Source organism: Taudactylus pleione, unplaced genomic scaffold (genome assembly GCF_031769625.1).
Source record: "Taudactylus pleione unplaced genomic scaffold, aTauple2 ptg000133l, whole genome shotgun sequence".
Classification (NCBI taxonomy): Eukaryota; Metazoa; Chordata; class Amphibia; order Anura; family Myobatrachidae; genus Taudactylus; species Taudactylus pleione.
This window is the reverse complement of record NW_028284535.1, coordinates 2,427,762-2,440,556: the sequence shown is the minus strand read 5'-3', so window position 1 is coordinate 2,440,556 and position 12,795 is coordinate 2,427,762. Positions and strand designations below refer to the sequence as shown.

The following is a 12,795-nucleotide window of genomic DNA, read 5'->3' as shown; positions in this document are numbered from 1 at the left end:
CGCATCTCATTTTGAATGCTATGCATCCCGCCACTCATCATAAACAGCATTTTAATAACGCTGTATGCTTGAAGAAATTCACAAAAGGACAGCTCTCCCGGTAAGATCTGTCCCTTGCGAATTAAGGATTTCCAGGTTTAGGACCCAGGAGTCCTTCTGCGCATGCAATAAGTGACACATGCGCGCGGGGGGTGCTGGGAGGGTTCCAGTTGGGTCCCTCTATGGTGGAATTGCGAATAAAAGCCCACAGGCTTCTACTGAGTAACGCCATCTAAAGACGGCATTGCCCGTTGCATCCAAGCTCCGTAATGTATCACATTCCGGAGCTTGGTGCCACTCAGCCAGCGGCCAAACCTCCGAAAACGTCTACTTTGATGCATCCCGCCCTCCAAAATTTGATAAATCTCCCCCTATTAGTCTAGCATCTCCTGTAACCCCTACACATGCTGCAGGTACCCGGTGTGTGAGTGACAGCTTAACTGGGCGGGCAAATTAAAAGCCCGCCCAGTTGTGACATCAGGCCCGACACATCGTGTGGACGATAGGTAAGTGTATATGCACTTACCAACAGTCAGATAGGTTGACCCAGTGTGTACCCAGCATTAGACATATACAGGATAATTATTTCAGTGTTAAAGGACTTAAAGTGGATCGATCACTTACAAATAGCAGAAGCAGCGATTTCATGGGTGAACAAATACAAAAGTCAGTCAATTAAAAAGTAACTGGTGGCATCACTGAGAACAAGGCACAAGTTCTCTGTGAATTTACTAATCTGGATTTTTATAAAAGAACATACTCTACATTTATAATAGATTGTCTAACAAATCCTGGGGAAGATGTACCAAGTTCTGGAAAGTGATACATTGGAGAGTGATAAACTGTCAACCAATCAGCTCATGTATCACTTTCCAGAACTTAGTACATCTGCCCCAGGGATGGTTAAACTGGCCACACACGGCGATTTGCACACGTTCAGCCGATGTTTACGATTTCCCCTGAAACTCTCCCCGGGAGCTCTGCACACGATCTCCACACAATTTGGTGTCCAATCTTCAAACGATCTCTCCTGCATCCAGACTTTCACAGTGCATAGTGTCCTAGATTGTCAGACCTGCCCTACTGCACGGCAGATCTGACGATGCGATGTGCAACCAGCGGGGACGCGCATTGTGATCGTGAGTGGGGACTCACGATTTACTCAGGATTGGCATATTTTACACAATTTGTCGTTCCAATGCGTTGAATCGGCCAGATCGGGTAAAATATCGCTATGCGTGTGGCCAGCATTAGACAAAGTTCTGGAAAGTGATAAATTGGAGAGTGATAAACTGCCAACCACTGAGCTCCTAACTGTCATTTTTCAAACACAGCCTGTAACCGTTAGGAGCTTGAGTGGCTGGTAATTTATCACTCTCTAATATATCACTTTCCAGAGATTTGTACGTCTGGACCCCCCCTCCCCCTCCCGGTGAGAAGGGGCGTGGCATGACTGTGCCCCCTGATTGGATCCCTTGACTCCTGCAGTAACACCACTCCTCTCTATCTGTCAAACATGGCACTCCAGGGCCTCAATTCAGACCCTTTCCTCACAGCATAGCTTTGGTGGTGGTTTATTTTTGAATGAGGCAGCTGTGCCCGAAGAACTGCATTGTATCAGGCGTTGGCTGGAGCAGCTGCCGGATATCAGGGAACCTGGAATGCAAGAGGACAGAAACCTGACACCCCCCCCCCCCCACACACACACACCCCACCGGCCAGAAAGAACACCCTACTTCTCATTGTGTGGCCATGGCGCTCTTCCATTACTAGTCCTCATACCACCCCTTAACACAGAGTATTCAGGTCATGACTGAACCATGTTGTTAGGCCGTGGGGGGAGGATGCACTGCGCAATGATTTCCAAGTTCCAGTGCAGTAAGGAGATTTCCCTTTGCGAAACACGATTACTGATAGGAGATAAAATGGAGGAGATAAAATGGAGGAGAAAGGCGCTGCCACTACCGCCAGAGAAAACTATTATGCACCAGGTCTGTGCCTGCGGCATTCGGGGCTCATCCTAGGTGAACAGATCATAAATGAGGCCCAATGTGGTTTTGATTTATCCTCTCCGGGTTTTTTTCCCCTCTTTAAACAGACATAAATTTGCAAGGCAATGGTTAATGTCCGCCCATTATCCAATGTAATAATCTGGGATGAGTCATGCTGGATTTGGGACTGAGCTATTACCGCATTATTTCCAGTCCCTTTGCCGAGTGGTGGGATGCTCCTGGACAGAGAAGAGTTTCCCTAAGTAACAAAGCCGGCGCAATTTGTCTTATCCTACTAACGAGGGATAACCTACTTTATAGGGTTTACAGCAATCTGCCCGTTCTGCACCAATAAGCTTTCTCCAGACACCAATGCGCTCACCTTAAACTGGATGGTGACTGCCATAAATTAATGGTTAAATTAATGTTAGTGTTGAAAAATAACCATTTCTCCTTTAATCTGATTAAGAGCAGGGGGAGGCCGGATCTGCAGTATAAATAATGTATTGGTATTTTTAGCTTTTAGACCAGCAGGAAATCTTGAATATTCAGATTTTGGAGGCGCAGTAATGCTAGACTTGTCCGATCGCTCATGTACAGGAAAAGTATTGTATTTTTATCAGAAGCCAGAAGATTGCACAGCCCCGAGGTTAAAGCACAGGAAGGAAGATTTCAGGACTAGAAGCAGAACAAGGGGTCGAGGTCTGTTGTCAGAGACCGGGGAGCTCGGGGGAATTTAAAGAAACACTTGGAGATAACAGCAGCGGATCTGTGATACAAAGTTTTCACTAGCAGCCAATGATCTAAAACAAGAAGGGGACTCAATTAAGGTTTGAGACACATAAATGGAGACTTGTCTTTTGTCTGACAGCCTGGAGAGCTATGCAGGGGGGGGAGTACAAAAAGTTTTTAAAAAATTAAGGAGTAAATTATTCTGGGAAAGTTTGCAATTTAAAAAGGGATTGTTCTCCTTTCTTCAGATCACTAGTTAATTGGTCTGGCCGTGCCCTCCTAAAACTGTTGGAACATCGCTCAAACTGGACTGGAAACTGAACACTTCGCCGCTCCTAAAATGTGTGTATTAGGAGCGACAGTTTTACCGGATTTATGAGCTCTGCATTGCACATATTTATTCAATTATGCAAGATCCCCGCAATACAGTGCACTTAAATATGGTACACAAGATACCTCCTGAATTTTAATACACACCAATATGGATCTTCAAAGTAAAATGTGCCATTTAGTGGTGATATCGGTGTGATGCAGTTCAGGTATACATTGATATAATCCATTATATAATGGTCATAAATGTCCATCTGGCAAAGATGGGTACACACTGAGCATTGCGTATCCAGCTGATATGTCGGGCCGACATACCTGATCCTGGGTACCTATCAGAATGATGTAATGACCGACAGAACAATCACACTGCAAGCGACCGCGGGAGGGTGCATATCGTGCAAACAGACTGCACAATTTCTCATTCCGACATCGCTCCACTGTGTACCCAGCTTGAAAAGTTGGAGGTAAGCCCCGTTTCTCCCTCCCCTCACAGGTCTCACTGTCTGCCCGACTCTCCAGTCTTCTCGCCCCAGCGCTGTTTGGATGTACAGGATTTTTCCCCTCTCCCGGCTCCTGGAGCAGCAGACAGGCTGGGGAGTAGGGACAAGGTTAAGGGCTTCCAGTCAAGATTGTGAATGTCAAACAAACAAAAATGTCAACACCATATTGTCATACATGATTTGAATGTCTACAATGAAGATGGCCTGTTGACGTGTTCAAAATGTTAACATTGTAAATTAGTGTTAGGATGCAATTAGGGTTAAGAGACATGGGGGTCTATTTACTAAGCAGTGTTAGGAGAAGTGAAAAGTGAAGAGGAGAAAAGTGATAAGGTGTCAGCCAATCAGCTCCCAACTGCCATTTCACAGGCTGTGTTTGATAAAAGACAGTTGGGAGCTGATTGGCTGGCACCTTATCACTTTTCACTCTGTCTCCTAACACTGCTTAGTAAATAGACCCCATGGTGAGGTGGGGGTAGAAATGAGGGAGAGAGAGTGAGAGACCAGTGGGGAGGGGGAAAGAGATGGGAAGATTTAAAAAAAAAAATCATTGTTCGTCCTTTCACTGTAGCAACTGGACATATAAGATCCAAACACTTATTTTGCTGTGAATATGAATTCCCCGACTGTAAAGCGCTAAGGAATATTATGGCGCTATACAAATAAACGGTAAAAAAGAGAAATGTTTATAAATAACGTTCCTCTAAAAACCACAACACTGCGGTCTACTTAGAATTAATCTGCGTTTCCCTTGGCTGGCCCGGAGAGTTTTCTTTTATGTTTAGCTATAGGAAGCAAAAGAGATTTCCTATCAAGATCAGCTGTGATTCCAGGGAAAGCGTTTCCACTCCAAGTTTCCACGTCCTACAAACAGCTGCAATCCCAGCGACGAGAGGAAGTGAGAACTTGTGAGAGTTTAGTGCTGATTTCGAGAGGGAGAATTCCACCCTTTGTTAGACGATCTATATTGCCGATATAGGCATAAGAGCAGCTCAAACGCATCAAATGGGGAACTCTGACAAGAATGGAGAATTTCAAAATATTCCCCCATCCTCTCAACCAGCAGTTCCGCTGATAAATGACAGAAGCTGTGGGCAACTGCTCCACTTTACTTCTCCCCGGGGCTCAATACAGCTCTACCAAAATGCCTATTCCGCAGAATTCTGAAGGCAACAAAATTATGTGTAGGGAATCACCAGTAACTCAATCCAAGAGCTAAATCCCTGTTCAACGTAACCGTGTTATAGAAAATGTTGTGTATTTAATCCCTCCTTCAGCACACAAACAAATAGAGGACAGTGGATTCACCTTACAGAAAACAAGTGGGATTGTACAGCTGGCTATATATATTGGATAAGAACGGATACAGTGAATAGCGCACAGCATAAAGACAGATGGGGCAGGAGCCTGTATATACAGAATAGTGATAGCCGTACACTAGTGCGATTTCGGGCCAATTGCCCGATTTCAGACGCGTCGGATGATGAATCGTGTGGAAATCGTGTAGTATTTAGGTGGGATACGATCCAATGCGCGCTCCCGCCTTAAAACGTATCGTATGACCAGATGTGCAGCCCATATTATCAATCGTAATCGTATGCCCATCGCGCCGTGTATTTGTACATGCGATGCATCGTGCGTCCGATCGGCGTCATTTCAGTGACATTTTGAAGAAGTGTGTGTTCTTTAAATGACCTTCCCTCCTAAACTGCAGATCGATCGTATCGTGAGATCGTATGTACATCGTGTGTCAATCGTGCGGCCGACTCTGCCAGGGAGCTGCCGGGGAGTTCAAGGGAAATCGTAAGATGAATCTCATCTTATGCTGGTCGTACTAGTGTATGGCCAGCATTAGAGGAGAAACAATGTAAAGGATGCAGCATACAGAAAGATGGGAGATGTACCATGCAGTAAAATATTAAATTGCAGACAGAGATATGGGCCCTAGGACTCTCCCTTCAAATCAGGGGCGGCCGGTAGCTATTTATGAGCGCTGTATAAATAAGTAGAAATAGATAAAAACAGGTTTCCTACAAGGCCACTCTCCCACATCAAAGGCTTAAGAACTACGCTGGAAAGAAGTTCCCATCAGAGGGAAAAACCGGACAGGAAGTGTGTAACCAAAGATTACCGGCATTTAGGTCAGAGACAAGGAGCTTAACATCACGATTCCACATAAACAACAAAAATGGTCAAGAACATAACCTGAAATCTTCGGCCCCACAAGCATGTAACGTAAAGATCACTGTCTGGGACGGTCAGAAAGGGGGGATAGGCATTTATAGAGCTATGTAAAGGGAGCGCCAAAGAACCCATCGTAATATTACCCCACTATTTACATCTACTCAAAACACATCACACAGCGCTAACACACATACTAATAAATATTGTAGATAGGCTTGGAAGGTAAATTACCCATACACCAGATCCTTAGCGTTAATGTCTGTAAGAAATACAAAAGTAAAAAGTTGCCAAGACCGCCACTCGGACCCAGCACCAGACTCGGGGCTTTATGTATCAAGCAGTGAAAAGCGTGGAGAAGTGGCCCAAAGCATCCAATCGGCTCCTATCAATTATTTTACAGGCTGTACTTGATAAATGCTACTTCAAAAAGTTGATTGGTTGCTATGGGCAACTTCACCGCAGCTTTTCACTGCTTAATACAAAAAGCCCTCAGTGTCCAATTTAGTCAGGTGGCCAAATTGGACAAGATCCAGGCCATCGTCTCATGATCCAAAGAGCGGACGTGTTCCAGCGTCACTACGGTTAGAAGATGACACAGTGGGTGGCCATCATTAATCTGTATTACTGATCTAAATGAGATGAAAATAACCAAAGAGCGTATATACCGCATTATAGCTGCCCGACATATTAGGTCTTGTGTAGGGACACCTGAACATTATCATATTGTTTAGAAAATCCCCAAAATACAAGTATGTTAGATGGGATGCGGTTAAGGTGCTGGCGGACGGGATGCCAGACATCGGTATACCGACGCCGAAATCCCGGGTTAGGGTACTTACCAGCCCCTGTGGGGATATGTAAGATGGGGATGCCGCTGTCGGACTTCTGGCCACCGGCATCCCGCCCAGTGGTATATCATAACTATTCCTGTTAAGACACTGGTGTCCAGCATAATGTTAGTCCCATAGCTTTGCCTAAAGTGGACATTTGTAAAATCTGTTTACTTTCTCTTTCATATTTCTGGACCCGTGTAGAGGCCTGAGGAGGCCGCAGTAAAACATATTGCTCTGTACACTTGACATCACTTTTTGCCTCATGTCTCCGGCCTGCTCACCAGATACTAGAGCAGTGCTCCTCAAACTCTCTCCTCAGGGCGCAGTCCAGGTTTTAACGATATCTGTGCTCGAGCACAGATGGTTGAATCAAAATGACAGATTAGATTAGGTTACCTGTGCTCAAGTGGGGATATCTTTAAAACCTGGACTGTTAGTGTGTCTTTAGGAACTGAGTGAAGCACTGTCCTAGCGGGCTGATGGTCAGAATTAGTCGGCCCATAAAATGGCTGCATCCTGTCTATGTAAGTAAGAGGTAAAAAAACCTAGATAGATAGATCGATCTTATAGCATACCCCAGGACAGTCCCAATTTGAGGCCATTTTGTGGGGGGGACTGATGCACCCTGTATGCGCAAAATGGCAGTGGCTTAGGCTTTGAAATTTGCATTAATATCAGTTAAAATGGCCAAGTCACTTTTTACTCAAAAATAAAGAAAAAAAGAGAAAATAAATTCTAAAAACACTTAATCAACTCAACTGGCAGCTTTGTAGAGATTATGCAATAAACCACAGGCATTCCAGCTATTTCATATACAAGCCCTTCATTTTCACTTTCCAGTATGTATAAAGATGGTTATCCGGTGACCTCTTATCCGCCCTCCCAGTTGGATAATGCTTTATATATGTGCAAACACATAGACGGGAGACATTAATGGGATGGGTTCCTACCATATGGACCAACTGATCATCTTAAAGCGGATAAACACTGAGAAGTAGCAGTTTACTTAAAAGTCTACCAGACAGCGAATGACAGTAGCAGCAGCGAAAGTGGAGAAGATTGCAGCTCAGTGGAGAAGATTGCAGCTCATTGATTCGCTATACACCACCGAGGCACGATTCTCTTTGCACCTCATGCCTCAGCCAAGCAACTGGGAATGTACATACTACTCCAAACCAGTCAGTCAGTCACTATAGTCTGCGTACCAAAATCCAAGACAGCCTTCTCTTTACCTGTATCCATGCTTTGTATTAGGTCTATGGGGGGAGACCGATCAAGTCTTGGAGAGATAAAGTGGAGAAATGGCTCATAGCAATGAATCAGCTTTTAACGGTCATTTATCCAGCACAGCCTGTAAAATGATAGTGGCTAATTGGTTGCTATGCGCAACTTCTCCATATTATCTCTCTAAGATTTGATAACTCTCCCCCTAAATCACTTTAGAGAAGCAACGAACAAAAATCCCATAATGATGCAGTTTATCATATACAACATATCAAGTAAATAAATCCTATTCCTATTACAAGAAAGGCATGTTCATTAACTACTGTACGTTTCCTTATGCAAATATAGGATGTTGCAGTCACTAGCGAATCATACCGCGACGGGGGCTGTTGGAATAGGGGACGAGGCACAAAAAGGACAGATCGCAGATGAAAACAGCCATTTCTGCCTTTTGATAACTCAGCCCAGAGAGGAGGTAGCAGGAGAGGAGAGATTTCTAAAGCTTCAGATTTCAGTAAGCCAAAAAAGAAGAAAAAAAAAAAAAAAAAAAGGACTGCTATTCCAAATAGCTACCACGTGTCCCAGACTACGCAGGGTAGCAACCTTTTTCCAGTGTCTGCACGTGGGTGCATGCACCCCCTACCTCATCCTGTAGTGCCGTTTGGTAGTTTGCTGCTGGTGTGGCACTAATGTGTGCCGTGATGTGAAGGAGGCCTCCTTGCACGGTCTGTGTGCTGAGTCCCTGTCTGTGGTGCTGCCACTGCCTGGAATGGGTGGCGGTGGCGGCAGCGTTTCACCCGCTGAAATTAGTGCGGGCTTAGTCAGCCCTGACAAAGCCCGCACTAATTGCAGCAGGTGAAATGTGTTGGCCACGCCCCCTTCTACAATCTGGAACTGCTGGACAGACCCCAGTAACCACCATACCGGCGGTGAGGTACAGTGCACACTCACTGTCGGAGCGCCGCAAGCAGCAGCCGCCGCCATTCCAGGCAGCGGCAGCACCACGGACAGGGACCCGGCACACAGACCGTACAAGGAGGCCTCCTTCACATCACGGCACACATTTGTGCCACACCAGCAGCAAACTACCACACGGCACTCCAGGATGAGGTAGGGGGTGCATGCACCCACGTACAGACACTTGCAATACTGCACCACACGCAGCATCTAGTAGCCATCGCTACCAACTTTAAACAACAATTATAGCACCCTATGCAGCATTGCATCAGGACTTTGCTCTACCAGACAAGACCTTCCAAAACGAATTGTTACGATTGTCTCTATTTACACATACATTGTCTGTACTAGAATCAGCTGTATCCACTATTGGTTACATTGTAGTACCATTTTAATTATACTGTATTGTTTTTTCATATGTCAGTTTTCATCATATTTGTAATCCAATTTTATTTGCATTTTATTTCCATACATTTATTTATGCCATTTTTTGATCCATGTTTTAATTAAGAATAAATTGTCCAATTTTACATACTTATACCTTGTTGCGCTATCAATAAGACACAACATCATACCCAATTAATGTGGTAAATGACTATATACTACCTGCAAATGTCTGGGTTTTAAAGGAATATCTACATAGGTGTATAGAGGCCCATTTCCAGCAACCATCACTCCAGTGTTTTAATGGTACATTGTGTTTGCTAAGCGCATTAGAAGACTGATGGATGATTAGAAAACCCTTGAAAACCCTTGTGCAATTATGTTAGCACAGCTGAAAACAGGTTTGCTTGTTAGAGAATCTATAAAACTGGCCTTCCTTTGAGCTAGTTGAGTATCTGGAGCATAACATTTGTGGGTTTGATTATACTCTCCAAATGGCCAGTAAAAGAGAACTTTCATGTGGAACTCGCCAGTCTATTCTTGTTCTTAGAAATGAAGGCAATTCCATGCGGGAACTGGCCAAGAAACTGAACATTTCCTACAACGGTGTGTACTACTCCCTTCAGAGAACAGCACAAACAGGCTCTAACCAGAGTAGAAGAGAAGTGGGAGGCCTTGGTGTACAACTGGGCAAGAAGACAAGTACATTAGAGCCTCTAGTTTGAGAAATAGGCGCATCACAAGTCCTCAACTGGCAGCTTCATTAAATGGTACCTGCAAAACACCAGTGTCAAAGTCTACAGTGAAGAGGCGACTCCGGGATGCTGGCCTTCTAGGGAGATTGGCAAAGAAAAAGCCATATCTGAGACTGGCCACTAAAAGGAAAAGATTAATATGGGCAAAAGAACACAGACATTGGACAGAGGAAGATTGGAAAAAAGGGTTATGGACAGACGAATCGAAGTTTGAGGTGTTCGGATCACACAGAAGAACATTTGTGAGACACAGAACAAGTGAAAAAATGCTGGAAGAGTGCCTGACACCATCTGTCAAGCATGGTGGAGGTAATGTGATGGTCTGGGGCTGCTTTGGTGCAGGTAGAGTGGGAGATTTGTACAAGGTAAAAGGGATTTTGAATAAGGAAGGCTATCACGCCATGCCATACCCTGTGGACAGCGCTTGATTGGAGCCAGTTTCCTCCTCCAACAGGACAAGGACCCAAAGCACACCTCCAAATTATGCAAGAGCTAGTTAGGGAAGAAGCAGGCAGCTGGTATTCTGTCTGTAATGGAGTGGCCAGCGCAGTCACCAGATCTAAACCCCATTGAGCAGCTTGACCATACGGTACGCAAGAAGTGCCCATCAAGCCAATCCAACTTGTGGGAGGTGCTTCAGGAAGCGTGGGGTGAAATTTCTTCACGATTACCTCAACAAATTAACAGCTAGAAAGCCAAAGGTCTGCAATGCTGTAATTGCTGCAAAAGGAGCATTCTTTGACGAAAGTAAATTTTGAAGGACAAAATCATTATTTCAAATAAAAAACATTATTTCTAACCTTGCCAATGTCTTGACCATATGTTCTATTCATTTTGCAACTCATTTGATAAATAAAAGTCAGTTTTCATGTAAAACACAAAATTGTTTTGGTGACCCCAAACTTTTGAACGGTAGTGTACATAATATAAAAAATATTATTATCTCTAAAATGGACAGTAATGTATTGTAATAATTTAGTGCCACAACCCCCATCAACAGAGATACTCACGTTCCCAACACATCCCGAAACTCATAAATATCTCTTATGTCCTCTGCTCTATTCTTCCAGCTAGGCCCATCGTCTCCCAGGGGCATCCTGACCGGCGTTCCGTGGCCCCTCAGTGGCTGAAGTGACCTTCGAGTCTGGAAATAAACAGATTCCTGGTTATGGGTCGGTCAAAAAGTTCTCATGGAACATATGCAAGGATTTCACATGTCAGCCTATTTATATAGTGACAACACTGTAAAATAGAGAAGTAAGGATTAGCTTGCCTAATGCCTTACTGACACATGATAAACTATGGCTGAACAGCTTCTGTGGAACTAAAAGGTCCCAACACAGCCTTCTAACCGACTCTAGCGTGCAGTTAACTTTACATCAGAGGTTCCCAAACTTTTTAGAATCACGGGGCCCTAGAGTATAAACAATGTTTTCCCGGCACCCCTTAGCCAAAAGTTAATGAAAAATTCAGAAAAAAAAAAATGTAGTAAAGTAAATTGTGCTGACCTGTCATCCTTAGGGTCAGTTATGTGGTGGGGGACAGGTTTGTGCTTCTGTTTGTCCACATATTTACATTACATTGACCATAAATAATTTGATTTGGTTCTGGACAACCAACCTAAGGCACCCCTGCAAGTGTCCTGAGGCACCCCAGGGTGCCACGGTGCACAATTTGGGAACCACTGCTTTACATGCACCAATCAGTTATTGGGCAGCAATGGGACATTATTGTTCAGATATTACTTTGTGTCTGGTCTCTAAATAACCAATGATGCTGGTGACTTTTTGAATGACAGGAGCCATCTAATCTGGCTGCCTTCAGTATATTTTGAGTTTTGGTGCCAGTCAGCGGGAGGTGAAGACATACAATAGGCAGCTCTTGGCATCTAGCTGTTCCTGGCTGGCACCTGTGAACCTCGGCTTATGGCATTTCCAGCAGGTGGTGAATCAACATAGCAATAAACTGAGGGTTTATTTCAGGAAGTGAAACGGTCACCGCCGGAGACCGCACAATACGGTGGCTCTCCCTATATAAAATCCATGGGCGCCTGCACAATACCTACAAAATCCACGTTGTGCAGCACTCCAGGCTAAGAGAATGACAATCATTTTGTAATAAAATATTATATATTTTGCACAAGTGGTCTGGCTCTCCCTATAGTGCAAAGAACACTGGATGCCCGCATGACTTAATAAATAAATACTTCCCAAATTGTGCAGCACTCCTGGATTTTCAAGAAATATTTCAACAATGGCAGGTTTGGAAACATTTCAGTGCCTGGTTTTATAGTGCCGTATTATTAAAACCAGGCACTGAAATGTTGCCACACCTGCCATTGTTGAAATATCTCTTGAAAATCCAGGAGTGCGTCCCATTTGGGAAGCATATATTATATATACACACACACACACATACCGTATATACACACACACACACACACACACACAGTATGTGACCACATTGTTGAAATAGAAATCACAGGGGCTCTGCAATTACCATAATGACTTACAATATTAATGATAAATAATGGGGTTTCTGTTCATGAATTGATCAAGGCACTTAAGCTTACAGCTTCCGTCAAGGGACCCCAGTAAGGTGGCTACAAGCTTAAGGCGTACAAACTAGACGAGAGCGGAACGACAAATCGCTCATATCGTCCAGTGTGTACACTTGATCACCAGTCGCGCTTACGCTGGTCGTTGGTCGTATCTTCTGATCTTCTCTACATGCAGGAAGATTTCTCAATCTCTGACGATTCGCGGCATATTGTGCAGTGTGTATACACTAACGAATGACAAAAGATATGTCCCCTGTCTACTGCATTTTCACAATCAGGACTGGCTCTGAAAAGTCCGGGTTTGGT

The 12,795-nt window shown here is 44.2% G+C and overlaps 1 protein-coding gene across 3 annotated transcripts in view; it reads right to left on the bottom strand.

The window, feature by feature from the left end:
• Positions 1 to 12,795, bottom strand: part of CAMK1 (calcium/calmodulin dependent protein kinase I) — a 153,371-nt gene that overhangs the window by 100,174 nt on the left and 40,402 nt on the right. For all 3 annotated transcript variants that reach the window (XM_088473269.1, XM_088473270.1, XM_088473271.1), the window contains one exon: positions 10,940 to 11,073. In XM_088473269.1, the coding sequence (XP_088329395.1) occupies positions 10,940 to 11,025 (86 nt within the window). In that variant the 5' untranslated portion in view covers positions 11,026 to 11,073. The remainder of the gene's footprint in view (positions 1 to 10,939; positions 11,074 to 12,795) is intronic.